This window comes from Protopterus annectens, chromosome 8.part1 (assembly GCF_019279795.1).
Source record: "Protopterus annectens isolate FY-2018-M chromosome 8.part1, PAN1.0, whole genome shotgun sequence".
Taxonomy (NCBI): Eukaryota; Metazoa; Chordata; order Ceratodontiformes; family Protopteridae; genus Protopterus; species Protopterus annectens.
The window spans coordinates 70,642,599-70,669,621 of record NC_056742.1 but is presented as its reverse complement, the minus strand read 5'-3'; the positions used below and the strand labels follow the sequence as shown (position 1 = coordinate 70,669,621).

General features: G+C 38.9%; 1 protein-coding gene across 1 annotated transcript in view; it reads right to left on the bottom strand.

Moving 5' to 3' along the window:
- The window catches only part of LOC122810195 (neural-cadherin-like), a 1,307,756-nt gene that overhangs the window by 819,883 nt on the left and 460,850 nt on the right, over window positions 1–27,023 (bottom strand). The window contains exon 9 of the mRNA XM_044081677.1: window positions 23,882–24,050. Coding sequence (XP_043937612.1) covers window positions 23,882–24,050 — 169 coding nt within the window. The remainder of the gene's footprint in view (window positions 1–23,881; window positions 24,051–27,023) is intronic.

Below are 27,023 nucleotides of genomic sequence, written 5' to 3'. Positions count from 1 at the left end.
TATGGACATTTATGTTACGCATTTGTCACATGCACCATTGACCTGACATGGTTTAGGGTTGGCAACAGGTACTTCTAAGGTGGATGATATCTGCAGGACTGCTAAAGTCAGGCTCTGAGATGTGTACTGGGTATAAATGGGGCCAAAATCCTTAAGGTACACACATACATATGAACACACACACAAACACTTGCCACAGATGAGATTCAAACCCATACCTGTGTAGTTACTGCTACTACAGTGTTCCACACTTATGGCACCCACCATGGAGCTTATAGGGCTAGTCCTTGTCCAAAGGGGTATTTCAAGGTGACTGACATCAGCAGGCTTGCTAAAGTAGGGCAATGGGAGGTGTAGTGACTGGGAATGGCCTCAAAATCATTAATCTCTACATACACATAAATACACAGAGTTTCACAGTTGCCATGTCTGGGATTAGAACTCCTACCTAACTAGTTTGTTACACTATAGTATTACGCAGTTATCACATGCACCACAGAACTTATATGGCTGGTCCTTGTCCAAAGGGGTATTTCAAGGTGACTGACATCAGCAGGCTTGCTAAAGTAGGGAAATGTGAGGTGTAGTGACTGTGAATGGCCTCAAAATCATTAATCTCCACACACAGACACACACAAATACACACAGATTCACAGTTCCCATGTCTGGTATTATAACTCCTATCTAACTAGGATGTTACACTATAGCATTACGCAGTTATCGCATGCACCATGGATCTTTTGGGACTGAGAGTTGGCCAGAGGGTTATTTCAAGGTGACTGACATCAGCATGAGTGCTAACATGGGCAATGGGAAGTGCAGTGTGTGTGAATGGGCCATAAGCCATTCCTCTAGAAACACACACACAACACTCAGTCACACACAACTTTACATTTGACAGGACTGGGTATATAAATGCTAGAAGAATACTGATTTGTACTATCATGTTACACAGTTATCAGAAGCACCACAGACACTATATGGCTGAGGGCTATCAAAAGCAAATGTCTACAGTGATTGACATTGGTACATCATGTGATATTGGCCAATTGGATGTGTGGTGGGTGGGACAGGCCTCATGATGGCAATCTCTTTGCCACTGTCTGCCTCTCTCTTCCTCACACCTTTGTGTGTGTATGTTTGACCTATTATATTGTGTTGATCTTGGATATGTGTGAGTATTCCTATCCAGTGTGTGTGCAAAGCATGAATGGTGTGCAATGTGGTGTGTGTGCACAGACATCTGTGACTGACAGATATGTATAGTCCACTGTTGTTGTCAGGCATGGGCTTCATTTCTCTAAGTGTAGGAGCATGCTCAGTATGACTTTCTGTATTGAGTGTGTGAATTAATTCCAGGTAGGTTGTACTCCCGTGCAGGATTGTTTGTTCTACACCTACAGCTAACAACCTTTTTCTGCAGGATATCTGTAGATAGGTTGACAATATGGAGTCACAATGGGTGAAAGAGAGTGGGATACTTTGACTATTGTGTCTGTGCTGCTTGTGTTACATGGTGTTAGCAGAGATATTCAGACATATGTACTGTTTTACACTATGATGTATTATGTTATCATCTACTGACAGATATACTTATTTGCTCACAGTTATTTCATAGGAAATACAAGATGAATGAAGCTGTGTCCAGTATTGTGGTTTGCAGCCTACATATTCTTGCACACTCATGTCATTCTGGAGGGATAGCTGCAGACACTTACTGATGGTTCTGTGTAAATGGTCCAGCACCTTGGTACTGTGATGGCTGAGGATCCCCTGCTTCTACATCTATCAACGTAACAGAATGGCCATATCCTGCTGTGGCCATACCTCTCAGCTGTACAGATTCACCAAAGTTACCCAGAGGCAGGGCTCATATATCTGGTCAGTTCCCCTTCACATTGTGGTTTACGAGCAGGTTTGTTGCCACCCATTACTGGGTTTGCAGACAGGGGTAGTATAAGCATACATCAGAGCTTCAGACTTCACACACTCCATGACGTCCATGCTTCTACACCCCCCACTCTGTTATTCTACCCTCTTCCTAACATTATGCAAGTGATATCTGTGAAGTATCCCTATAGTTGTCCCTTCATCTCAGTGGTATTTAGGGTTTGGTCCACAGTTCATTCAGTAGGACATGGTGGGCATGCTACTGGGATTTGTTGCCATGGCCTTGCATTTGTGTTCTGTGGACTGTGTTATGGTTTTAGTTGGGACCCATGAGATAACATACATTGGCCGTACGGGTGAGGCACAGGCCTTTGACAGTGGACTGTAGGACATTTGGTAGTGACGCAGGCCATCTGTAGCAGGCCAATGCATTCTGTCACTCCTACAGTACCTGGCTGCAAGCCACTGGATTCCCCTGGGGTGACAGGGTAAGTGTGCGAGGTGTTAATGGCAATAGTTCCTGCCCATATTAATCCATTGTTCTGGATACTGGCAGGGTGCTGCTTACAGCTAGAGACACATCTGCATGGGACACCTCTTCAGCATGCTGCATTCTGTGGATATTCCCATACAGAAGTGGGGGGGGTCATACTGTACTCATTCCCAACAGCAGGGATATAACCTGTGATAAACCTGTGTCTGATGGTGGGGTGAGCTGAGTGCATGTGTGATATGGAAGCTTTTTGCAGCTGACTCACAGATATACCTGGGACATCCCCCTTATGCTGCCATGTACCAGGGCATAGGCAGTCTCTCATTACTTCATAACTGTGCCGTTTGTGGTCTGCCAGTGATTGGCCAGACTACATCAGTATTCCATACTACACAGGCAACTAATGTGCTGCTAACCTGTATGTACAATTCCAAAGGTGTCTGCAGTTGACAGTTAAATTTTATGTACTCTGTTTAGCGTACTTCCACCTGTGTACTGTGTGTATGTCTGGGCCCACATTCATGGCATGTCCATCTTTCAGATGGTGACAGATATTGACATCTGAACAATGAGTATGGATGACTGCTGAATTGGGTCTTGCTGGAATGCTTTGTGGTTGGCACTGCAGTTGTCAGAACATGGCCCTGTCATCAACAGTACTGGCCATAGGCCACTGGGACAAAACCCTCCATGCCTACATGCTAACCACTTCCACACAATATACTACACACAACAACCTAACACACAGAGCCCTGCATATTGTACACATGCAGCAATCTATCCTGTAAATTGGGCCAGCTCAGGTAATCTGTGCTCCACTGTTATTAAACCCATAACTGTACTGGTATTCCAGGTATTCTGTTGGCTTCCATTTCATTTTGTATTCTGACCTATCATGCAGACTAGAGGCATATCAGTAGAGTACAGATCTTAGGTTTTATTGACCTACATTTCAGTTTCAGACTTTTTACCCTTCAAAACTAACATACAACTGCTTGACCTGTTGTAGTCTGTTTGTGTAGGTCTGGAGGGGGGCTGTTCTCCATTGCCATTAATTGGAGGCCTTAGCTCAGCCTTTCTTTGTGGTCATCTACACCTGTCCTGCTGGCTAAGGCTGTTTCTGGGTATGTGAGTCTCACTGACATTCATGTGTGTGTCCTATGGACACACATTTGGGCCACCACATGTACTGCAGTGGGATTTGTCACCTTGTCTAGTACTGCCAACTTTGTTGCCACAAGTATTTGTTATGGATTTCATGCTGCCCATATAGGTGTCCACTATCTGCTGCCATCCCATTCAGTCACCCGATTCCCTTGCATGCTCACATCTATACCATATATACAACTAGCAGAACATATTACTCCATTCAGCAATTGATAGGAAGAGTGACTTACCTTGTGGCTGTGCCAGTATTGAGGATGGTGCTGGAGGGCTGACTATGTTGGATGCACATAGTACACTCCCTATACATGGTAAAGTATAGGTAGTGTCATATTTGGCATCTCTATTACTGTATGTGCGAGTCAAAGAGAGGTGTCATTCCTTGGGTTACTACCATGTCAGTGTATGTGCTATGCGTAGCCTCTTTACCAAAGCCTGGGAATACTGAGCACACCTCCTTCTGCCTACATGGGCAGGCTCAGGTTATTCCTCTTCTGAGTCACACTGTGCCTGTGCTGGCCTTGGCAATGGTGGGGGGCTGTATGGCCTTGCCTCGTGCTGTTCCTGCTGCAGCTGTTTCTGCAGGATCATATTGTGTAGCATGCCACATACAATGAAAATTTGTGTACATGTAGCTGGAGAGTACTGCAAGGCTCCACCGGATATGTCCAAGCAGCGGAACCGTGACTTCAGCATCCCAAACACACACTCTATTATGATTCTGGTTTGTGCATGTGCCTCATTATGGAGTTCTTGTTCGGATGTGTGTGTGCATTTCTGATGGGTGTCATCAGCCACGGCTCCAGTGCGTAACCAGCATCCGCCACCAGGTGGCTATATGGGATGTCCCCACTGGCAAATCTCTGGTACAGCTGTATCATATGCCAGATGTGGGAGTCATGATAGCTTCCAATGCTGCCAGCACACACATTGATTATAATGCCCTGGGCATTGCACATGACCTGGCAGTTGGAGGGGAAGCCCTTGCGGTTTATGTAGACCCTACCCCACTCAGTGGGTGGTGCTTTGATGTGTATGTGCATGCAGTCTATAGCACCCACTACCTCAAGGTATTCTGCTATTTGGTGGAAGAGATGCATATTGCTGGTCAACTTCTCACAAGTGTTGAGGAAATATATGTGCTCACCAGCATGTGCTGACATGGCATCCTGGAACTGGTGGAGTATCCTAGATGCTGATGCCTGTGAGATCCCCATGATATCCACAGTTGGCCTTTGGAAGGTACCTGTGGCTAGTATTCTTAAGCCTACATATACTTTGGTGTCCACTGGGATGGGTTCCCCTCTGTTAGTTCTGTGTGTGAGGCATGGCTGGCGCAGCTCAAACAATTTGTTGTAGGATGTCCCTGTCCACCCTATAGCACTTCGCTATCTCCAGCTCATGTAGCCTCTAGTTGGTTACCCCGGGGTCTGTACACTCTTCTCCTTCTCCTCACTGTGGGTTGGTCATCAGCATTCTCATCCTCACCACCCTCAGCATCTTCCACATATTGATGTATGAGAGCAACAGCGGCCCCTATCATTTTGTTAGTTTTGTCATGTAAAATTTCCCCATCTATGTACACCAGTGGTGTAGAGTTTGTGGGAAAAACCAGAGTGAAAGGTGTTTGCATAGTTTATAATAGTGTGCTGGGCTGGGCTGCTGCCTGTGTAATTGGCTGATTCTGATACATTTCACCTGCCAGCTATGCTTGTTCTCCTTGATTGCCTTCCTTCTGCTGTTTTCCCTTCCCATTGCCTTCCCGTTTAAGCCCTGAGGCATGCCGTACATACCCACTGCTCAGATGTGAACAGAGCTGCTATTTCCTGTTTTTTTTTCTTTTGTTTAAAACCTGGTGTGTGGCACGCACACCTGTTTAGGCAATGTAAATACTGCTAGGCAGCCTCAGATATCCCCCCCTTAGCTGTGCTTAGCTAAGGGCAAACACGGGCCACAGAGCTCCAGTAAGCTTACAGCATGCATGACACTCCCCCTTATGAGGTCATCTACCTCTTATGCTTATACCATGGTGTTGCTGCACCTACATGGTTAGGTGCAATGTAACACTGAGGGGAAATCTGTGAGTCATTATCAATCCCCTCATTTGCATAAAACGGACTGCTGATGCATGGTTACAAAACTAACACTCAGCCTTCCCAGTTAGCAACCACTATTCCATGGTGTTGTTGTCTTATGCATGCCATTGATTAATATGGCAGAATGCTGATTTTGGTTTAAAAGCTTATGTCCAACTTTTTTTTTATTTTCAGGCCAATCCCGTTTGCTCACTGCTGCTCTACACTTAAACAGCCGAAATCAGCCAAAAAAAATAAAAGTTATTTTTTATAATTTCTCAACTATTTCCCATGCCAGTGGCCATATATTTGGCCATTGGCATGCCTACTATATTGAATAGATGCTTTCTTTGGAGCTGTCATGCCTCCGTTTTGTAATTTGCAGAAATGTATTCATTTAGTAGCCAAATACATTTCTGCAGGTTACACTATTCCTGCACAGATGCCTGCCTGCTTCCTGGATCAGTAATTCACCTAATTTGCATGGTTTTCACCTGCAAATGGGGTAATTAGCATACAGGAGCTGTGTCCGCACAGGAATAGTGTAGGAGCGCTCATGCATGTCCTGGGAGCTCATTCCTGGATCGCTCGTCTGCCATATTGCGTGCCGCAGCTCTTGCACTATTCCTGCACACCGTGCAGAACTTGCTGAATTCCGGGGGCTTACTGTCATACAGATCAACACAGAGGAAAAAGTACGTATCTCTGCATGAAACTTCAATACTCAGGCTCGTACCATAAGAATTACAGTTCACAGAAGGAAGATAGATTAAATTAATAAAAATTTAAATATGACATATTGCACATAAATAATGTTTTACCCTTTTAGCGAGTTAGGCTATGGGTTTGTTGTTCAGCAATCAGATAGTGTATGGGAAGAAGCTGTTATGGAATCTGGATGTCCTGCATCTACTGCTTCTGTAGTGCTTCCTTGTTGGCAGGGATTTGAACAGTCAATAAGCCATTCAGCATATATCCCGCAATAGTTTTCAGACTTTACCATAGAATCTGTTTGAATATATGTCCTGTAGGGAATGAAGGTAGCCAATGATTTTTGTGGCCTGTTTAATGATCCTGTCCAGTGCCTTCCGATCAGCTTGAGAGCAATTTCCATACCAGGCAACAATATTGTTTGTCAGTACGCTGTCAATCGTGGCAATTAAAGATATGTCTGAGGTAAAAGAAACACTTTGTGGAGTCAGGCAAGATAAACATAAGCCAAAAGAAGAGAGCTACAATCTGATAACTGCTAAACTGTAAAGATAAAAAATTAATTCTATTAATGAAAAAATAACAATATTGAAAGAATAATTGGCAGAATATTATGTTGAGCTAAGGACAGTGAGAACTGAAAAGTATATAATATGCTGTGAATTATTGGACCTTCTGAAGGTATGAAAGGAAGCAATGTAACTTTATTCCTTGAACAGTTATTCAGAAAACTAGATGGATGTCCTCTAGGGCTATGTGCAAACATGGAAGGGGCTAATGGAATAGGATGGGAATCTGGCAGCAGTAATATACCGATTGTCATTTGATATGAAAGCTATGGTCATCCAGGAAAAGTTGTGCATTCTGAAAAGAACTGCTATGCTTCAAGACAAAGAGCTTGTAGAGGCAAAAATGAAAATTTCTAGAAGACTTTGCTTTTGATATTTTTAGAAAATATAAAGGTTTTGTGGAAGCTATCTGAAATGGTTCTAGTTTGGTTTAGGTCTGTTGTCCCATTACCCTGAATGCAAAATCACAGGATAAGGGCTGGACTTTTTATGAAGCCACTAAGGATTCTGGTCCCTCTGAAGTAGCTGTAAAAATACAAGGCCAGTTTTTAAGTACATGTTCTGGCCAGAAGATAAATAAAATCCCCACTGGAGTAGTTATCATAGTAACAATCCTTCCCATGTCTGTCAGTAACAAGGTTGGTGAAGTCCTAACTATAGTTAGCCTTCTCCTGATATGGAAAATGGTGTAAGATGTTAGCTTATGAATGGTGGTGCACTCACTATAGATGGTGCTTAATGATCCTTTAAGAGGCAAAAAAAAGGTTTGGGCTAACTTGAAAAAAATGGTTTTGGCACCACTCCTTTATGACTTTAGAAGGATTGATGAAAAGTGGAAAAACTGACATCAAAGGACCAGACAAAGAGTGGTAAGAGGGCTCAGTGGAAGTCAATGCTTTGCTATATGATGTCTATTTTTGGAGCAACACTATGATTCTTCAGATAATACAGAAAAGAATAGTTGGGTCTAGGTGATGGATATGTGATTTAGCCACCCTTTACTTTCCCTCTTCTTTTTATCCCTTTAAGAAGGACTGCTGATGCAGACTGTCAGGACAGTGTAACTGGATGTGATGTTGGATCATCCAGATGGTGATAATGAGATAAACTGTTCCAAGATGTCTCATCAAGGTGCCTGTTTTGATAATAAACCAGTAGATGCTGCAGTTCCCTCGCTACTTTAAAGAATGGCCCAGGAGAAAGTACCATCTCTTATGAACTGGCAAGTTACTAATTTTTTTCCTTGTTTGGCAGAGCCCAATACTTTATGATACAGTTATATATGTGCACATGTATAGAGTTGGACACTACCTCCCATAAGGCATTCAAAGGTTAAACAGTACAATGCACAGGACTAGGTTTATATGGACTTCTGTGTGCAAATGCAAAATTGTACACTTAATGTAATACTAGGTAATGGCATTTGTAATACTGTGAGCAGTAATACCACCACTGCAGTTACTAAATGAGGAATGTATCTAACTTTGTAAGGACATTAACCTTCCCAAAGAAGAGTTTGAAAGTCTGGTCTGATCAGTTCTCAGGTGAGGAACTCTGGTATTGTGTATGCGTGTGTGTGGCGGGGAGGGGATGCCACATTGTTTCTTAACACATAGAACATACTCCACACCTGCATATTAGTATTTTAATGTTGAACTAGCAAACTGCAATACTGGCCCAGTTACATTGTATTGTTAAAAGCCTGCTTCCTCTCTTTCCTACTTTCGCTACTTTCCTTTCTTCACTCTGCTGCACCCCTCTGTGACCCCTTTACAGTTCTCTCTTTTCTCCTCCAACTCACTTCATGAACTCCTCCTTTCTCCAACTCTGCTAGGTCCTGTCTCTGTTCTGCTCCATATCACTCTCCTCTACCTAGCTGCTTATTCCTCCTCGCCTGCTTACCTAAAGCTATTTTTGTTTGCTATCTTCTTTACAGTTTTATACCGGGTCAAGCGAAGGTGCTTCACATCCCACTCTAATTTCATCAAAGAAACCTCCCCTGAAAGGATATCCATACTGGGACTCCTGAAGTGCCTTTCACAAGATAGCCTTCCACAAGACCTATTTCTAAAGTGTATGTACTTGAAATTATCGCTCTATCCACTGTTTATTGCTTACAATACAGTAGTGTATGTGCTTTCCCTGTTCTTGCCAAGCAGCCTACTGTGGTCCTTTAATTTTCCCTCAAACTCCCCTATATTTAATACTCACTGTTTGGCCGTTCTGGTTCCCAAACTTTATAACCCTGGCCACTAGGTGGCACTGCCTCTCCACTTATAGTCTTAAAATGTCTATTTCGCTAACCTTGTACTTCTCCTGAACAGACCTCTTCCTTTCATAAACTTTCCACTTTGCCAGCCTGCTTGATAAAGGTATTTACTCTTCTTTCACTTTCTCTCCCCACAGCGTAAACTCACCTCTGCTGTTCTGTCCCTGCAGTCCCTCCAAGCTTCCTTGCTCCAATCACAACTCACTGATTGATTGATTGACTGTTTTTTGCTAGCTACCTTCTCGCAGTGGTGGTGATGAGGTAGCATGGTCACCTCATAGCAAGACATTGTCCGGTTCGATTCTCAGCTAGAGCGACTTCTGTGTGGAGGCATACGTGAATGGGGCATGCCTTCGTTGAAGGTTGTGCATCAGGGCTGGTAACCCGGTACATAAAAATCCACTACCAATCATTAGCGGACCAGAGTTCCGCTGTGGCGACTCCTAACCGGGAAAAGCCAAAAGACACAAACAAACCTTCTCTCCAGCTCTACCTGCTTCATTCGCCCTACAGACTCACTCCACTCCCCTAACTTGCCCCCATTTCCCACCCTCCCCCACTACTCCTACTTTTATTCTAACCATCACCCCCTCCACTTCCTCTTCCCAACCAACCAATCACCTCCTCCCATTATCCCCTCCCCCTCTCTTTGTCACATCAATTACTACCACTCCCATCCCACACTTTAAAGTCTATATTCACATCTAAACCCCTTCCTACTTCCACAGTCAAACACACTTCCTAACATCCTACAGTCCTTTCAAATCTAATTTACACCACCTAACCATGCATTCTCTACTACCACAAACTCTTCTCATCCCCTCTATCAGCATACTATTTCTAATCCCACTATATCATGCTACCTCCTACTCCACTAGCCAAATACCCCTACCTTTCTGTCCCATGCCCCCATTCCCAACCTCCATTCTCACCCCACTAAAGCACACTTCCACACTATATCCTCCTCTTTAGTTCAACCCAATCCACTCCACTACTTCAGACTAAAAATTATAGCCTCCTCAATAAAACATCATATACCCAAGCTAATGTTATATTCTCCAAAACACTTAAGGAGCAAACCAATCCTCCTACTACCATCCTACTTTCACTACTTCTGCTTAGTAGGGGGATATACACCCTAACCCTGGACCCAGTACTTCCAATTATCTCAATTCCCCAGTTACAAGCAATATGACCAACCATAAATACCTCAAACTACTCACCATCAATGCCCAAAGTCTAAAAAATAAGACAGCCTACTTCCATGCCTGGCTAATCCATAACCTACCTGACATTGTAGCTATTTCTGAGACATGGCTAAAACCCCACATCTCTGATTCTTAAATCCACCCCCTAGGTTCCAAGCCCTCAGATGTTGTTGTTGTTGTTGTCTTTCGGCTTTTCCCGGTTAGGGGTCTCCACAGCGGAACTCCGGTCCTCTAATGATTGGCAGTAGATTTTCACTAACGCCAAGGTGTCAGCTCGACGTTCAACCTTCAACAAAGCCATGCCCATTTACGCATGTCTTTCGAATGCCCACTCAACTGCGGGGAGGACATGCAGACTCCACACAGAAGGCACTCCCCGCACTCCAGCCAAAAATCGAACGGGAGAACCTCTTGCTGTGAGGCAACAATGCTACCACTGCACCACCACGGAAGTTCCAAGCCCTCAGATATGACCACTTAAATAGAAAAGGTGAAGGGGTAGCCTTAATCTACTCTAACCTACTCTCAATTACTCCCTACCCAAACCCTATTCCTCAGCTTAACAATGCAGAACTAGTAATAGGTTTACTAAAAATGAATAGCCATAAAAGCATTTGTATCATGACCCTTTACATCCCCCTTGGAAACAATACCACAGCAGAAATTCTCCTATGGACCTCAACTAATATTAAGCTTAAGATCTACATATTAGGGGATGTAAACATAGACTGGAATAAAATTAATAACTGTAATCCCACCATATCCATCAATCTATTCAACTTCACCCAACTAACAAACTCCATTACTAGACCCAACAAAACTAACCCTCCAGGCTCCACTCTTGACTGGATCCTAGTCACCCACCCAAATAAAATCTCAAACACAGGCATCCTACCAGACTCTATTAGGGATCACCTGCCAGCTGTCATCCACCGAGCAACCCACTCCTCACCTCACCTACACCAATGAATCCACACACATAACCTCACTAACTTTGACCCCACAACTTTCTCTAACTCTCTCAAACAAACAAACTGGTACTCTCTAAAAACTCTTCCTCTAGATAATGCCGTATAATTCTTTAACTCAACCTTCTTAAATGCCCTAAACTCTGTAGCTCCTCCAAGAACAAAAAAGAATAAAAACCAACTCCACCCCATGGCTAACTAAAGATACCAAAAGACTTATGCAACAAAGAGATAAAACCTGTAAACTTCATCACAATAAGCAGCCTGAAAGCCTTCTTAAATATAGACAACTCTGCAATCTATCAAAAACAACAAATTATAAAAGACAAAAAATCCTACTATATTAAACTTCACTCCAACCACTCCAAAAATCCCAGACTATTCTGGAACTCCATCAACTCTCTTCTCAACCCAGGTACCAAAAATAACCCCTGCCCTGACACCAGTATATCCGATCCAGAAATAGCCTCTCTATTCAACTCCTTCTTTACCAGCTCTATAGTAGAACTGGTCAAGACCTTCCCAAACAACAACCCTTCCCCCTCAGCTCAACTCCTCTTCCCCAACCTATAACCAAACCACCATCCCCAACCCTCCTCCCATATTTGACTTTAAACCCATCTCTACCTCCTACATAAAAAACATCTGTCTAAACTAAAGCCATGCTCCAATGCCAATGACAGTATCCCCTCGCTTTTTCTAAAAATTGCTGCAGATGGAATCACCCTCACCATTAGCATCATGATCAATAGATCCATACATGAATCTTACATCCCCAAACTCTGGCATGCAGCCTTTACTCTACCTCTTCACAAAAGAGGCAAAAACAATAATATCTCAAACGTCCGCCTCATAGCTATCCTCTCCCCAATTTCAAAAATTCTTGAAAAATGCATCCACCTTCAGCTCATGCCTTTCCTGACAAAAAAACACCTTATCACTCCAACACAACACAGTTTCCAACCTGCCATAGCACAATAACTGCTCTTCTCTCTTTCCTAGATATAGTTAACCATGCCCATGACTCTGGACAAATTGTATCAGCAACTCTTCTAGACCTCTCCAAGGCATTCGACACGGCCTCCCATACCCATCTCCTGAGCCACCTTTCTAACCTTAATCTCTCTCAGAATACCCTATCCTGGTTCTCAAGCTACCTGTCTGACAGATCTCAGGCTGTGAAATGGAGAAAAAGCACCTCAACCTTCCTGCCTACCCCCACTGGGGTACCCCAGGGATCCATTCTCGATCCAATGCTGTTTAACATCTTTATCAATAACTTTCACACAACCATACCTAATGCTAAGATCATACAATATGCAGATGATTCAGCATTAGCCTACTCAGATTCAACCATACCTGAGCTCCAAGCAAAAACTCAAACTGCCTTCTCAACCACTGAGAACTGGATACTTCAAAACCATCTCTCTCTAAATGCTGACAAATCCAAAATTCTACTATTCTCTCCCACAAAATCCTTCCATCTCAATAAAAATTCATTCCAAATTACCAGGCATAACAACTCCACTATAGTAGTTGCTCCCTTGGGGTAACTATAGATGAATACCTAAAATTTGATACCTGCATTCAGCAAAACATTAAGAAAACACATCAAATGCTTGGCATGCTACACAGAAATATCCACTTTCTCTCTCTTTCAACAAGACCAACTCTTGCCACTACCTGTCTACTACCCTCACTAATGTACTGCGCTCCCTTACTAACCAAACTATCTTTCTCCATCTCTTCCAAACCAGAAATCTGTTATAACAAAATCTCAAAATTCGCCATCAAAGCCAAATACTCCTCCCATCATTGTACTGTCCTCCAATTGCTAAATTGGCTAGAACTCCCCAAATTCCTTGACTACCTCCAACTCACTACAGCCCACAGGCTAATATTTAATCCTGCTAAATGCCCTGCACTAACTAACATCCTACAACCATACACCCTGCACAGAACTCTAAGATCTGCTCACCAAAATCTGATCACTGTCCACAAACCTAACCGTTCTGCTGGACAACTTCTCCTATCTTTTTCCTTAGCCAAAAAATGGAATTCTCTTCCTCCTTCAATAAGGACATCTGAAAATTTGACCACTTTAAATCTCAGCTACATTCCTACCTTTCCTCTAATTGGAAATGCAAGGGCATTCTCCCCACCTAGCCTACTAGTAACTCTCCTCCATCATGAATTTCAAGAATTCCTGGGCTCACTTCTTCTTCTCTTTTGGCTGTTCCCATTAGGGGTCGCCACAGTGGATCACCTGTTTCCATTTCTTCCTGTCCTCTGCATCTTGCTCTGTCACACCAACCACCTGCATGTCCTCTCTCACCACATCCATAAACCTTATCTTAGGCCTTCCTCTTTTCCTCTTACCTGGCAGCTCCATCCTTAGCATAATTTTCCCAATATACCCAGCATCTCTCCTCAGCACATGTCCAAACCAATGCAATCTCACCTCTCTAACTTTGTCTCCAAACTGTCCAACCTGAGCTGACCCTCTAACATACTGATTCCTAATCCTGTCCATCCTTCTCACACCCAGTGCAAATCTTAACATCTTTAACTCTGCCACTTCCAGCTCTGATTCCTGCCTTTTTGTCAGTGCCACCGTCTCCAACCCATACAACATAGTTGGTCTCACTACCCTCTTGTAGACCTTCCCTTTTACTCTTGCTGGCACCAGTCTGTCACAAATCCCCCCTGACACTCTTCTCCACCCATTCCAGCCTGCCTGTACTCTCTTCTTCACCTCTCTTCCTCACTTACCATTACTCTGAACTGTTGATCCCAAGTCCTTAAACTTTCCTGGCATTAAACCATACTGCTGATTACTAATCATCACCTCCCTTCTTAACCTAGCTTCCACTACTCTTTCTCTGATCAGTTTTAACCCTTTGTAGTTACTACAGCTCTGCACATCACCCTTATTTTTAAAAATAGGTACCAAAATGCTTTTTCTCCAGTCTTCAGGCATCCTCTGACTTTCCAAGATTTCATTAAACAATCTGGTTAAAAACTTCACTACCATTTCTCCTAAGCACCTCCATGCTTCCACTGGTATGTCATCTTTACGAAACAGCCTTTCCATTCTTCATCCTCTTCATAGCTGTCCTTACTTCCTCCTTGCTAATCTGTTTCACTTCCTGATTCAATATCCCCACATCATTCAACCTTCTCTCTCTCTTATTCTCTTCATTCATCGGCCTCTCAAAATACTCTTTCCATCTACTCAACACACTCTCCTCTCTTGTGAGTACCTTTCCCTCACTATCCTTTATCACCCTTACTTGCTGCACATCTTTCCCAGCTTTGTCCCTCTGTCTAGCTAATTGGTACAGGTCCTTTTCTCCCTCTTTAGTGTCCAAACTCTCATACAACTCTCCATATGCCTTATCCTTAGCTTTTGCCACCTCTCTCTTTGCCATTGTCCTCACCTCCTTATACTCCTGTCTACTTTCTTCATTTCTCTGACAATCCCACTTCTTCTTCACCAGCCTCTTCCTCTGTATACTCTCCTGTACCTCCTCATTCCACCACCAGGTCTCATTGTCCTCCTTCGTCTGTCCAGATGTCACACCAAACACCTTTCTAGCTGTCTCCCTTACCATCTCTGCTGTAGTTACCCGGCCATTTAGTAACTCTTCACTGTCCCCCAGTGCCTGTTTTAACTCTTCCCTGAACTCCACCTCACAATCACCCTTTTCCAAATTCCAACATTTGATCCTTGGCACTGCTCTCAACACTTGTCCTCCTCTTCTTGAACACCAATGTCATCCTATAGACCACCATTCTATGCTGCCTAACTACACTTTCCCCTGTCACCACTTTACAGTCTCCAATCTCCTTCAGACTGGCCCTCCTGCATAGGATATAATCCACCTGTGTGCATCTTCCTCCACTCTTGTATGTCACCCTATGCTCCTCCCTCTTCTTAAAATATGTATTCACCACAGCCATGCACGTCCGTTTCAGAAAATCTAATACCATCTAACTTTCTGCATTCCTCTTCTTGACACCATACCTACCCATCACTTCCTCATCCCCTCTGCTCCCTTCACCAACATGCCCATTGAAGTCCGCTCCAATCACCAGTCTCTCACCCTTGGGTACACTCACCACCACTTCATCCAACTCACTCCAAAATGTTTTCTTTCTCATCCATCACACACCCAACTTGCAGAGCGTATGCACTAACAACATTCATCATTACAATATCAATTTCCAGCTTCATAAATATCACTCTATCCGACACGCTTTTCACCTCCAAAACACTCTTGGCATACTGTTCCTTCAGGATAACTCCCATCCCATTTCTCCTCCCATTCACACCATGATAGAACAATTTGAACTCACCTCCTATACACCTGGCTTTACTTCCCTTCCATCTGGTCTCTTGCACATACAATATATCAACTTTCCTTCTCTCCATCATATCAGCTAGCTCTCTCCCTATACCAGTCATACTACCAACATTCAAAGTTCCTACCCTCACTGCTACACTCCTAACCTTCCTCCTCTCTTTCTGTTTTCGAGCATGCCTTTCCCCTCTTCTTCTCCTTTGGCCAACAGTAGCCCAATTTCTGCCAGCACCCTGTTGGCATTCGTTGTTAACCCGGGCCTTGACCAATCCGGTATGGAAATAGAACAATACAGATTTCCTGGGCTCACTCTGATTGTAAACTAATCTAACAACAATATCATGAATGCATATATTGTAAATAGTTTATGTTTACTCTATTCTCCCCTCTCTGGTAATGACGTCCTTACTGCTACCACAAAGATTTTAGAATCTATGTACCCAATGAAAAACTCATGTCTCTAACTTGAAATTTAACATGTATTTTGTAGCTCTTTTCATTATACTTTATATTCTTTATATTTTCTATGTACTGTGGAGCTTTTCTCCCTGGGCCTCCACTGAAAATGGGCTCCCTGAACCCAGTAGACCTCCCTGGTCATCAAACTGGAATACATAAATAAATAAATAAATAAATACATAATACTTTGTTAGGGTTTGTTTTATTTTTTCTGGCCATCAAACAATGACACAACTGTATTTATACATGCACACATATATGTGTGTATTGCCTAAATAGCTTTCTCACAGGTATTCAATTGTGTCATCTATTACAGTTCATCATCAGATACAAGGTAAAACAAAAAATATATAATTTATCAAAATACCTTTTCTACAGTATCTGAAATAGTGTATATATGTTATTATTACTATTACTTATAAGCCTCTTTATTATTTTATTTAAATCCTCTCAAACATTATTTTCTAACATAGAGAGTAGTGTGTATGTGGGCAGAGGGGGTTGAATATTAATATGTTTAACTAATGCACTTAATGTATATATACTTCCTATACATCATTTATTTATTTATTTGACATTTGTTGACCAGGTTCGTCTGACTGAGCCATAGCCCTTTTTCAGTGGAGGCCCAGGTAGAAAAGCTACAACAGTTAACACAATTCATGTAGAAACAAAAATCAGATACAGTAAATTATAAAAATACATTAACATAAAATAAGCATATGGTTAACAAACCCAGATAGTATTACATTCTAACATCAACATTATGCAAAACAAAGACAAATCACAGAGTAAGTATCAAGTTACTGAGGTAGAATATTAAGCCTGTCATTAGAAGGAACTAAATCAGTGTACAACTAATGAATAAGGATAGAAGAGAAAAGGGAGTTAGGTGAGATGGGGTGCAGAGCAAGGGGAATTTCAAGTAATATGTTTTTATTTTTGGTTATTCCATCTGGTGAATGTGGGTGTATGTGATAAGCTTTATCTACATGCAGTGGATGTTGTTTTGAGTGGTTTGGCTGCATGAAAATCATTTATATACATCACTTCACTTTCTTTTAAAAGGTTTATCTTGTGTGGTGTTTGTTCATTAGTTGGGCTCTTATTCAAAGACTTAAAGATAATATTGATTGTCTTTACAGTAACTGCTTCTTTTCAGTCCCTTTTCCTGCCTAGTGTTAGTTAAATTACTTTAGAATGTTTTTTTTTTTTCACATACTTTGAGCTGTTTTTCAACTTATAGCAGTCTGGATTCCATGTTCAAGCTGCCTGTGCTGCAGGAAATGCATTTTGAACTTTAACCCTCATTTACAGAAAGTGAAATTTTAGAATGCTAGAACGAGCAGAAAAAACACAAAAATAGAACATTTTAAATAATCGGATACATTTTAAAACATATCTATGTAGTTTATACTATCATTTTCTTTTACAAAGTGGAATAATGAAAAGAAGAAATGGAAAGAAGAATGCAGTGGGAAGAAGAAAAAGGAGACATCTGCAGACTTAAAGACACCTGGTACTAATCTCTATTTAGTGACATCTTGTGGTCATCCTAATTATAGTTCAGTGAAAGTTGTACACTTTATATAACTACAGTATAAATATAATATACTTGTGCAGCAGAGCATCGCAGCACAGAGGAATATGTCATTTATAGTGATGAAAATGCTTGTTTAAAACAATATTACTGGTTTTAGTGTGTCATGAAGAAGCTAAAAAAACTAATATACTTTAATAATAATAAATTAGACAGTTACTACTATGCAGAATACTTCTGATAAAGAAGTACTTATTACAATAATGGAATTTTCTCTACAATTTCTCTTGTTATGTAATATGCTACCTGTTGTATTGTACAGACAAATATTTACACACTGTCAAACTGGATATTTGATTATTCAGTCTAAACATGTCAGGACTTGGCATTGTGAGTCCTGATATTTTAAAAGGTTACTTTCCTTAACTAACCCATTATTGTCACTGACCTAATATATTGTTTCATATCCACATTTCATTTATGCAAATAAAAGCCATTAACTTATTTGCTGGCTATATCTTATATCACTGACATTTTCTAACTTTTGGATTGTTCAAGGGCTATCTGGTATTTTCTACCTGGGTTCCCTCAGAATGCTGATTCGTCACAAGAATAGATAGTTTCATTAAATAAGATCTAATAAGTAAAATAACTGATCTGCTTCTTGCAACAGACAATGGCACACCTAAAGTTTTAACCTCATAAAAAATATAACAAGTACACAGATCATGGTTGAACCATGGATAATGGAAGATCTGAGATATAAAACAAAGAGGTAGTCAAGCATCAAGACTGTTGGTGGAATACCGAATACTTACAAATGCATTGTATGAATAAAGCTGATAGCATACTAAACAGAGAATGATATGTGTCATACATAACATCTGGCATATTGTTATAGAGAGCTATTAATCATCTGAAAGTTGGTAAGATACAGATTAAGCATCCGTACTTAAGTAAATGATGTTACATTGCAATTCTATATACACAAGGACATTCGCATGTAGAAACACACTCAAACTGAAATATATACTTACACAGACCACACTTGTCTATTCATAAGTAAGGGGTCTACAGATGTATTTACACACAGTCTAACCAAGTGCCTACAAAAACGAAATATCCCCGTAAACGTTTGGTATTATTTCAGTATACAGTTGTCCCAATGCTTTCCTTGAAATGCAAATGTGAAAACTAGCACCTGATGTGATGCCTAAAAGAGCTGTGTAATGCAACAAAATGGTAAAGTTAAACATAGCGAACACTTCATTACAAAAATGCAAATGAAAACAAGCATGCTATAAGCTAACATATCTTATATGGGATAAAATATGGTTAACACCTCTGGACTTTGGTTGCTATAAAATTGTTTTTTATACAAAATCACTTTTACAGACATTTGACTGAAAACTACTAACAGTGATTATAAACTTGCTCTGAGAGAAATATATGCATTTATTTGACTTCTATATAGATATTGATTTGCATATAACAGCATTTATATACATTACTATACTTATACTTTAATAAAAGTTGTTGTCTTCTGTGTTATATGAAACAATTTAGAGGAGAAGATACTTAAAAAGGCATCAATATGCTCAACATCTATTGCCTTAATTACTCAGCATTACTTTGCTAATTGTTGGAAAATAATATTAATGAGCATATTTAACTCCCTCAAAATGTTCTGCATTTGTTAGTGATATATGTCATTTTATTTTATACTAAACTCACTTTTAAATAATTTCAAGCATTTTTCATCTCCCATTGTTATGATGAATACAAAAACTTGATCCGCACATTTCAGAATATGGCAATGAAAAGTACTATAAGCAAATTTGTAAGTACATGATACTTAAAATATAATCATAAAAGAATTGGATGTTAAATGTATATTCCAAATACTAGAGGTATTGATGGTAACATACATACATTCATAAAACAAACATTCACTTAAAAACACTCACTCAATTTTATATTTAGTCTTGTGCGTAGATACACATGCACACAGTTATATGTATGCACATACATGTAGATATATTATGCAGATATAAACACACACAATATGTACAAATATGTAATTTTAAATTGTAGCACCTTTTAATTATACTTCCATATTCTATTACTTTCAACTTTTCACCCATGTTATTAAATGAGTTTTAAAAGCTTTATGATATGTGATCTTGATATGTATTGGTGTTATGATGTCTATAGGTTAATGTGTTATAGATGTCAATTTTATTTATTTCTGCCATATAAATGCTTAAATACTAGACTACATATAGTATTTTCTACACTAGGATTAATTAGAAGAAACAACTATATAAAATGTCTTCCTCAAATAAAGAAATTTAAAATGCATTATTTCTGGAATATTTTTGATATACTTAGAAATGCATAATATCATTCTTTATTATTAATATTTCCAACTTTATATTTCTATGATTTTAAATATTCATATTTCTCAAATTAATATGTTATATTGTTTTTCCTTTTACTATAACTTGAATGTGTTCTAAATAGTTATAATTAATTATACTGTTTTAAATTAAGGAGCAGTAGCAACTATTTAACTTGGTGACATTGGGATAGGTTGGTTGGTGTGTGATTTGTATGATTATAGCATCAAATCAGGGAATTTTTGTTCTATGATGGGAGTCTTGAATGTATATAAGTTTGAAATGTTGCTTTTGTTTGCTTGTTTTTTTTTTTTTTATCTGTCCATAACAACACTTATTGGCACTTGGTTATTATATTTTAATAAAATCAAAATTTCCATGGATTTTCAAACAATACGTATCCCGAAAATACTTGAGCTTTTTTTTTCGGAATCAATAGTAACTCAAATAAGAATAAATTATATATATCAATAATTTATAAAATAAGAGATTCATTATTTTGGAATTACTCAACTAAGATTAATGAGAAGGCCTTTTCTAATGAAGATACATGCTTAATTTTTATATGTGGAAAAATCTACTTCTTCTCTTTATTAGAAAATATATATGTGGAGATTTCTTCACAGGTCTTTTCTAATGCCACATAAAGTGGCTTTAATATATAACTATGGGAAAATTAATTGTTGTAGGTGTAATGTTGTCTCTAATGCAGATTGGTTTAATATGATATTGGGTTGTAAAATAGTAACTCCTTTTTGGGTTGAATTTAAAAATTCTGTCCAAGCTTTGTGGACAGATAATTGTATGATTTCAAACTATTTGATCTTATTTAATGCTCCAGTTCTGGATTCCTTTCCTAGGGTGCGGGTGCAACTTTGGTTCATTTTAACTATAGCAAGAAAATTAGTCATAAAGAAATGAAAATGTAAAACTACTCTTTTTTCACTGAATTCATTAATTTAATAAAAAAAAAGTTTGTAGAAAAGAATTGTCAACTGCCAAAATGAGAACTTCAAATATTAATCCCCAGTTTAGATTTTGGTCAACATTGAGTGATTTACATGATAAATTTTAATGATTTATTTTTCTACATTTGATTTTGCTGGGGATATCGGTCCACAACATGTTTTGGTTTTATTTAACTTTAAATAATTTTGTACAATTTTTATTTTAAAATTAATAAAAAATTGTTGTTTTTTTAAAAAAAAGAAACTGAGAATTTTATTTAATGACAGGAAACCTGTTCCAGAAAGGGATTCACCAAGAGTGCATTATTGGGCACTACTACTCAAAACAAAGAAGATTTACTTCAGAATAGACAAGTCTTATGCTAATGCTGATACACTCAGTAGGTTACCTATTTCCAGAAAATCCTGAAGACAAGCACATACCTGATCAAATAGTCATGTTAGATGCCATGGACACTGCACCAGTGACTGCTGAAAAAAATAAACACTGAACTGCCATAAAATTTTATTGCAGGTTCATGAATATAGTTTGAAGGGTCAGCCTGTCAGAACTGAGCCAAGGTTTCTGTCACACTATTGTACAAGACCCACCCCCTTGAGTGTTAGAGATGAATGCACACTTTGGGGTCTAGAAGCATAGACCTCTTTAAGCACAATATATTATATTTAAAATGTTACATTAAGGATAACCAGAACTGTTCAGAAAAAAAGGAGATGGCAGATAACATGTTTGGTGCCTTGTCATAGCTAAGGATTAGGAAAACAAAGTAAAGATTGGATGAATGTTATTTTTAAGCTATCATTACATCTATCTTTATATACCTAGGAATGATCTGAAAAGCTAGACTGCATGACTACATTGGCCATTTCGTTGAAAAATATCCTTGGCTTTGACAGATACTCATTCAACATGGATGTCATAAAAAATGAAAAAATAAGATAAAGTTTTACAAAGTATAATGTTCCTGAAATGTTAATGTCTAACAATTACTTGTTCCACTAATGAAAAAATTTGCAAAACTTCTGAAGGGGAAATGAAATTCATCATATAACTTCTTCTCCATTTTATGATTCATTTAATGCCTTGCTAGAGAAGTTTGAATTGATTTTGAATGCTAGAATTAATGTCATGAATAGTGAGATTCTGCAAACAATGCTCATATGGTTCTTTTGCACATATGAAATCACTCCTCCAGTAATGAAAAATTTGTCTCCATTAGTAAATATTATTTCATAAAGTCTGACATCCACATTTGAGTTGTTTAAACCAGATTTGAAATTAAAACTAAAAAAAATGCTTAGAAACAGACTTTTGTCAAAAATTTGAAGTTGAGAGGTTTTGCATCTGGAGACAAAGTCTGCAGGCCCAACCAATGTTATGAACTAAACTGAATTCCCAGGGTAAATAATAATTGGTCATGAACTATATCTCATACAGTAGTCATTGGTAATCCATAAGACATGTCAATCAAATCAGAGTGAGATTCATAGAGCTAGTCACTGGGCATAAGAAACTAGATAAAGATTCACTGTATAGCCTGTTATTTTTCACATGCTTTTTATCAGACATGACAGATAATCTAATGGAAATCACTTATGAGAAACCTTTATCTGCAGCTATTATAAAACAATCAGATATTATTTGCAGTCTTTAGTGTTACCCTTTAAAATGCTATTTAAACATTCCACATCCAAAAGTCATAGTACCTGTTTGTTACTGTTTGTTGAAAGACTATAATAGAAGTGAAATAAATTTTCCTTCGAAAAAGCACAAAACCTCTCTGGTTTAAATGAAGGCCAAGTACTATGCTTTAACCTTCTCACCCATCCTAACCTCTAAGTGCAAGAAATCTGTACAAAGGCAAAAGTAATGGGGAACAAAGGTCCAAAATCAGGAACAGAATTTAAGTATTGAAATATATATATAAAAAACTGGCCCTAGGCTTGAGTGCATGTGTGCATGTGTGTGCCTTCCCTGGAAGGTTGGGCATCGAGCTGGCAACTCAACACCATAAAACTCCGCTGCCAATCATGAGTGGACAGGTGATCCACTATGGCAATAACCGGGAAAAGCTGAAAGAAGAAGATGCTCATGTATATATATTTGTGGTATTTAATCTCCCATGTATACAAATTGTTTTACTAATCTCTATTAAACTGCAAGTGGACACAAATAAGCTGCATTGTATACATTTTCTTTTCTCTTCTTTTTCTAGCTAACATGTATTAGTAAAAATATACTTTACTGGAGCTTTTCTCTTCGGGCCTCCAATGAAAATGGACACTGTTGTCTAGTTGGACTATCCTGGTAAACAAATGTTAAATAAATAAATAATAAGTAAATAAAATGCCCTCACTTGCTGAGATGTCAGCAAGGGCTCAAATGACCCTCATGGTTTCTTGCATAATTGCTTTACTGGTTGACTTTCAACTGCTTATATACAGGGTATGTCCCTTGTATGGTGAAATAAATGGGCTGAATCTGATAGGGGAAGGCTTAATGATCTGCAGTCAAGGGAGCAAAAAGATAAAGGAAAAAAGTTTTCAATTCAGTGTTGCTGCTGTTTGTCATGGCAGATGGACTACTTATTAAAAATTTTGGACCATAAAGCTGTAGGACTAATCATCTAAGATAAAATACAAGGGACCAAGAAAAAGATGTTAGTTCAGGTAAAAGTCAAGATTAATAATGAAAAAAAAAACCTTGCATTTTTGTACATGGCTTGTATTACATACACCTGATAGAAGATCTAAATGCAATGAAGTGCAACCTTTTGAAACAGGTAAGCAAGTTGCTGTCCTACCTGTTTCAGGATGAATCCAGAATGCTGGAATGCTTCCATCTCGGTGCATGATCCCATATTTTACATCTCCATTTGCTCCTTCATCTGCATCACTTGCCTGTACTTGTAGCACAAATGTTCCACTTGGCTGGTTTTCTACCACAGAAGCATGTTCATTATAGTATTGACACTAAGGAAAAAATATTAAGTGAATGCTTCATCTATTGCACTGTTAACAGATTCACAAAGAACATGATGAAAAATAATTGATTAAACAGGGGCTTTAAAGTGTTCATTTTTATGTAAATTTTATAGTCTCTTTTCCTCTTTCAGCAGAAATCATTAATCCTTGTACTGTAATTTAACAGAGCTTTCCAGCTGCTGACTTCATTTACCACATTATTTTTATTTACTGTTTACAGAAATGCTGTTATGTGATATAAGAATTAAGTGCTATCTATATGACTGCATACAGATAAACACACACACACACACACACACACACATATATATATATATATATATATATATATATATATATATATATATAGTGCAGTTAAAACAATGGCAATGTAGTTAATATATCAATAACACACAACTAGTTTTCTGTAGATGTGGACTCCACTCTTTCTTATTCCTTTCTCCCCAGTTTATCAAAATGAGAAGTCTGACATATTTTCAACATATGCTTCTGTTTATGTACTGCTGATTGACAGCACTTACAAAACATAAAATAGTTGTTCTGTACTTTTAAGCAACATCATTACCACTGTGTTTGACTTTGGAAGCTATGCTGTACACAAATTCATTACAATAAATAATTCCTATTTGTTTGCCAGGTAGGACCACTGGACATACAATCCCCCTTTTCAGAGGTGGCCCAGTAGCAATGTTTGGTTAAGTGACTTGTTCAGTGTCACACAGTAGGCAAATGAGGGCTGAGGGAATCAAACCCTGTACCACAAGGACTAGAGCTTGCAGTTTTAACTCTCTACACTAAATGTCAAATAAAAGAATATACTTAGGTAACATTTTTTTCTTGTGTATACATGGAAAAATTCATGTAAACTGCTTGAGAAAAGAGACAGATCCACAATAAAATTAACTATAATAACAGCACGATGAACTTCACAGCATTGGTCTCAGACATGTATCCTTGCTTTCAGGTACCATTTGCAAAAAGATAACAGTAAAATGTGAGCTCAGAGCTTAGTCATTTTTTAGTCTCTATAGTCATGTTATGGGTAGGACAAGGTAGGACAATGGATCAAAACATAGTGGGTAAGTTGTGTTGAAATGGAAACAGGGGAAAATGAGTCTGCTTTAGTACTGCAGCTAGCCCCTCTGCAGATACTGTTCCCCTCCTGCTACCTAAGTCTTTATTTTTATTTTTTTTATTTTACATTTGTTAACCGGGCTAGTCTGACTGGATATATTTCCATTTTCAGCAGAGGCCCGGGGAGAAAAGCTCTACATAGAGACAAAACAGTTACATAATATGTAAAAAATGAAAAGAATAATATATGGTGGGAATAGACAATATACAATATTACATCATAGGATTCAACATACATATCATATATAAAAAAAAAAAAAAAAGCACAACTTTATTTAACATTATTTAACATTTAAGACATAAAAAGATAGTGTAAAAAGAAAAGACATTAATAGTAAATATAGAGTACAAAAATTAGTTAAATTCATATACTATCTGCATTATTTGTGGATTAGAAGAGTTACCACTTGGAGGGAGGATAGTTGAGAGGAAAAACTTTTAAAGTGGAGGTAGTATACCACTAAAGTAATGAGAAGGTATAAAGGAGAGGGAGAGAGAAAACGAGAGGAAATTGTGGAAGTCAGAGTTTTAGTCGGGGTTAAAGCAGGGGCATAATCAGTGTTTTTTAAGGTAAATTCTAAGTTTTTGTTTAAAAAGGGCAGGAGATGGAATGGAAGTTAGTTCAATAGGAAGATGATTCCAGTATTTGCCAATGGTGCTGGAGAAAAGGGAGTCACCAGCAAAGTTATTAGATTTAGTTAAAGTTACTAGAAGTTTGCTTGAGGGGCGAAGTGAATTGAGGTTAGAGTAAGGGGTAAAAAGGTTGGAAAGTACAGGTGTGTTATTAGGTTGATAGAATACCCTATGGACAAAGGTAAGTTGGGAAAGAAACAACATGTTTTTTAGTTCAAGCCAGTGAAGTTGCTGTAGGTTCAGACAGTGGTGAGTTCTAAACTGATTACCAGTAACAAATCTAGCGATACTATTGTAAGTGATAGCCAGTTTAGAGAGATTATTTTTCTTCAGGTTAGTATAAATAGGTGAGGCATAGAGAAGAGTGGAAATAAGATGAGAGTGGGCAAGTGTAACTTTGGCTGTAGGGGTTAAGAATGTTTTAATTCTGTAGAAGGAGCCCAATTTTCTGTTTACAGTTTTAATGGTATTATTGATGTGACTATCAAAGGTAAGGCTGTTGTCAATCGTGACACCTAGCAGCTTGGTGGTAGAGTCAGGGGATATAAGGGTGCCATTACTGGATGAGATAGAGAAATCTAATGTGGGGGACCTAGTAGTGGGCTTAAAGAGGAGGAGTTTTGTTTTTTTAGCATTCAAAAGTAGACAGCATTTTAAGAACCATGCCTCAACTGTGTAAAATACATTTTGAGTAATTGTTTGTAACTCAGAGATGGTTTTAGCAGAACAAATAAGTGTGGAGTCATCAGCATATTGTATGCATGTGGCTAGGGGTATAGCTACTTGTAGGTCATTTATAAATAAGGAGAATAGAAGAGGTCCGAGAATAGAGCCTTGGGAGACACCAAGTGAAATTGGAAGAAGAGAAGAGAGTTTGTTATCCCAGAGGACTGCCTGTTTCCTGTTGGTGAGATAGGAAGTAAACCAGTGGATAGCCTTGGGTTCTAAAGAAAGAGATTCCAGAATTTTTATGAGCAGGGGGTGGTTGACCATATCAAAGGCTTTGGACAGGTCAATAAAGAGTGCTGATGATAGAATATTATTATTGCGGTTCTTGTTGATAAAGTCCGTAAAGGAAAGGAGAGCAGTGGTAGTACTATGAAAAGGCCTAAAGCCATGTTGGCAGTTAGTTAGAATGTTATGTTTAGTTAAGTGACTCATTAACTGATAGTGAACACATTTTTCCATAATTTT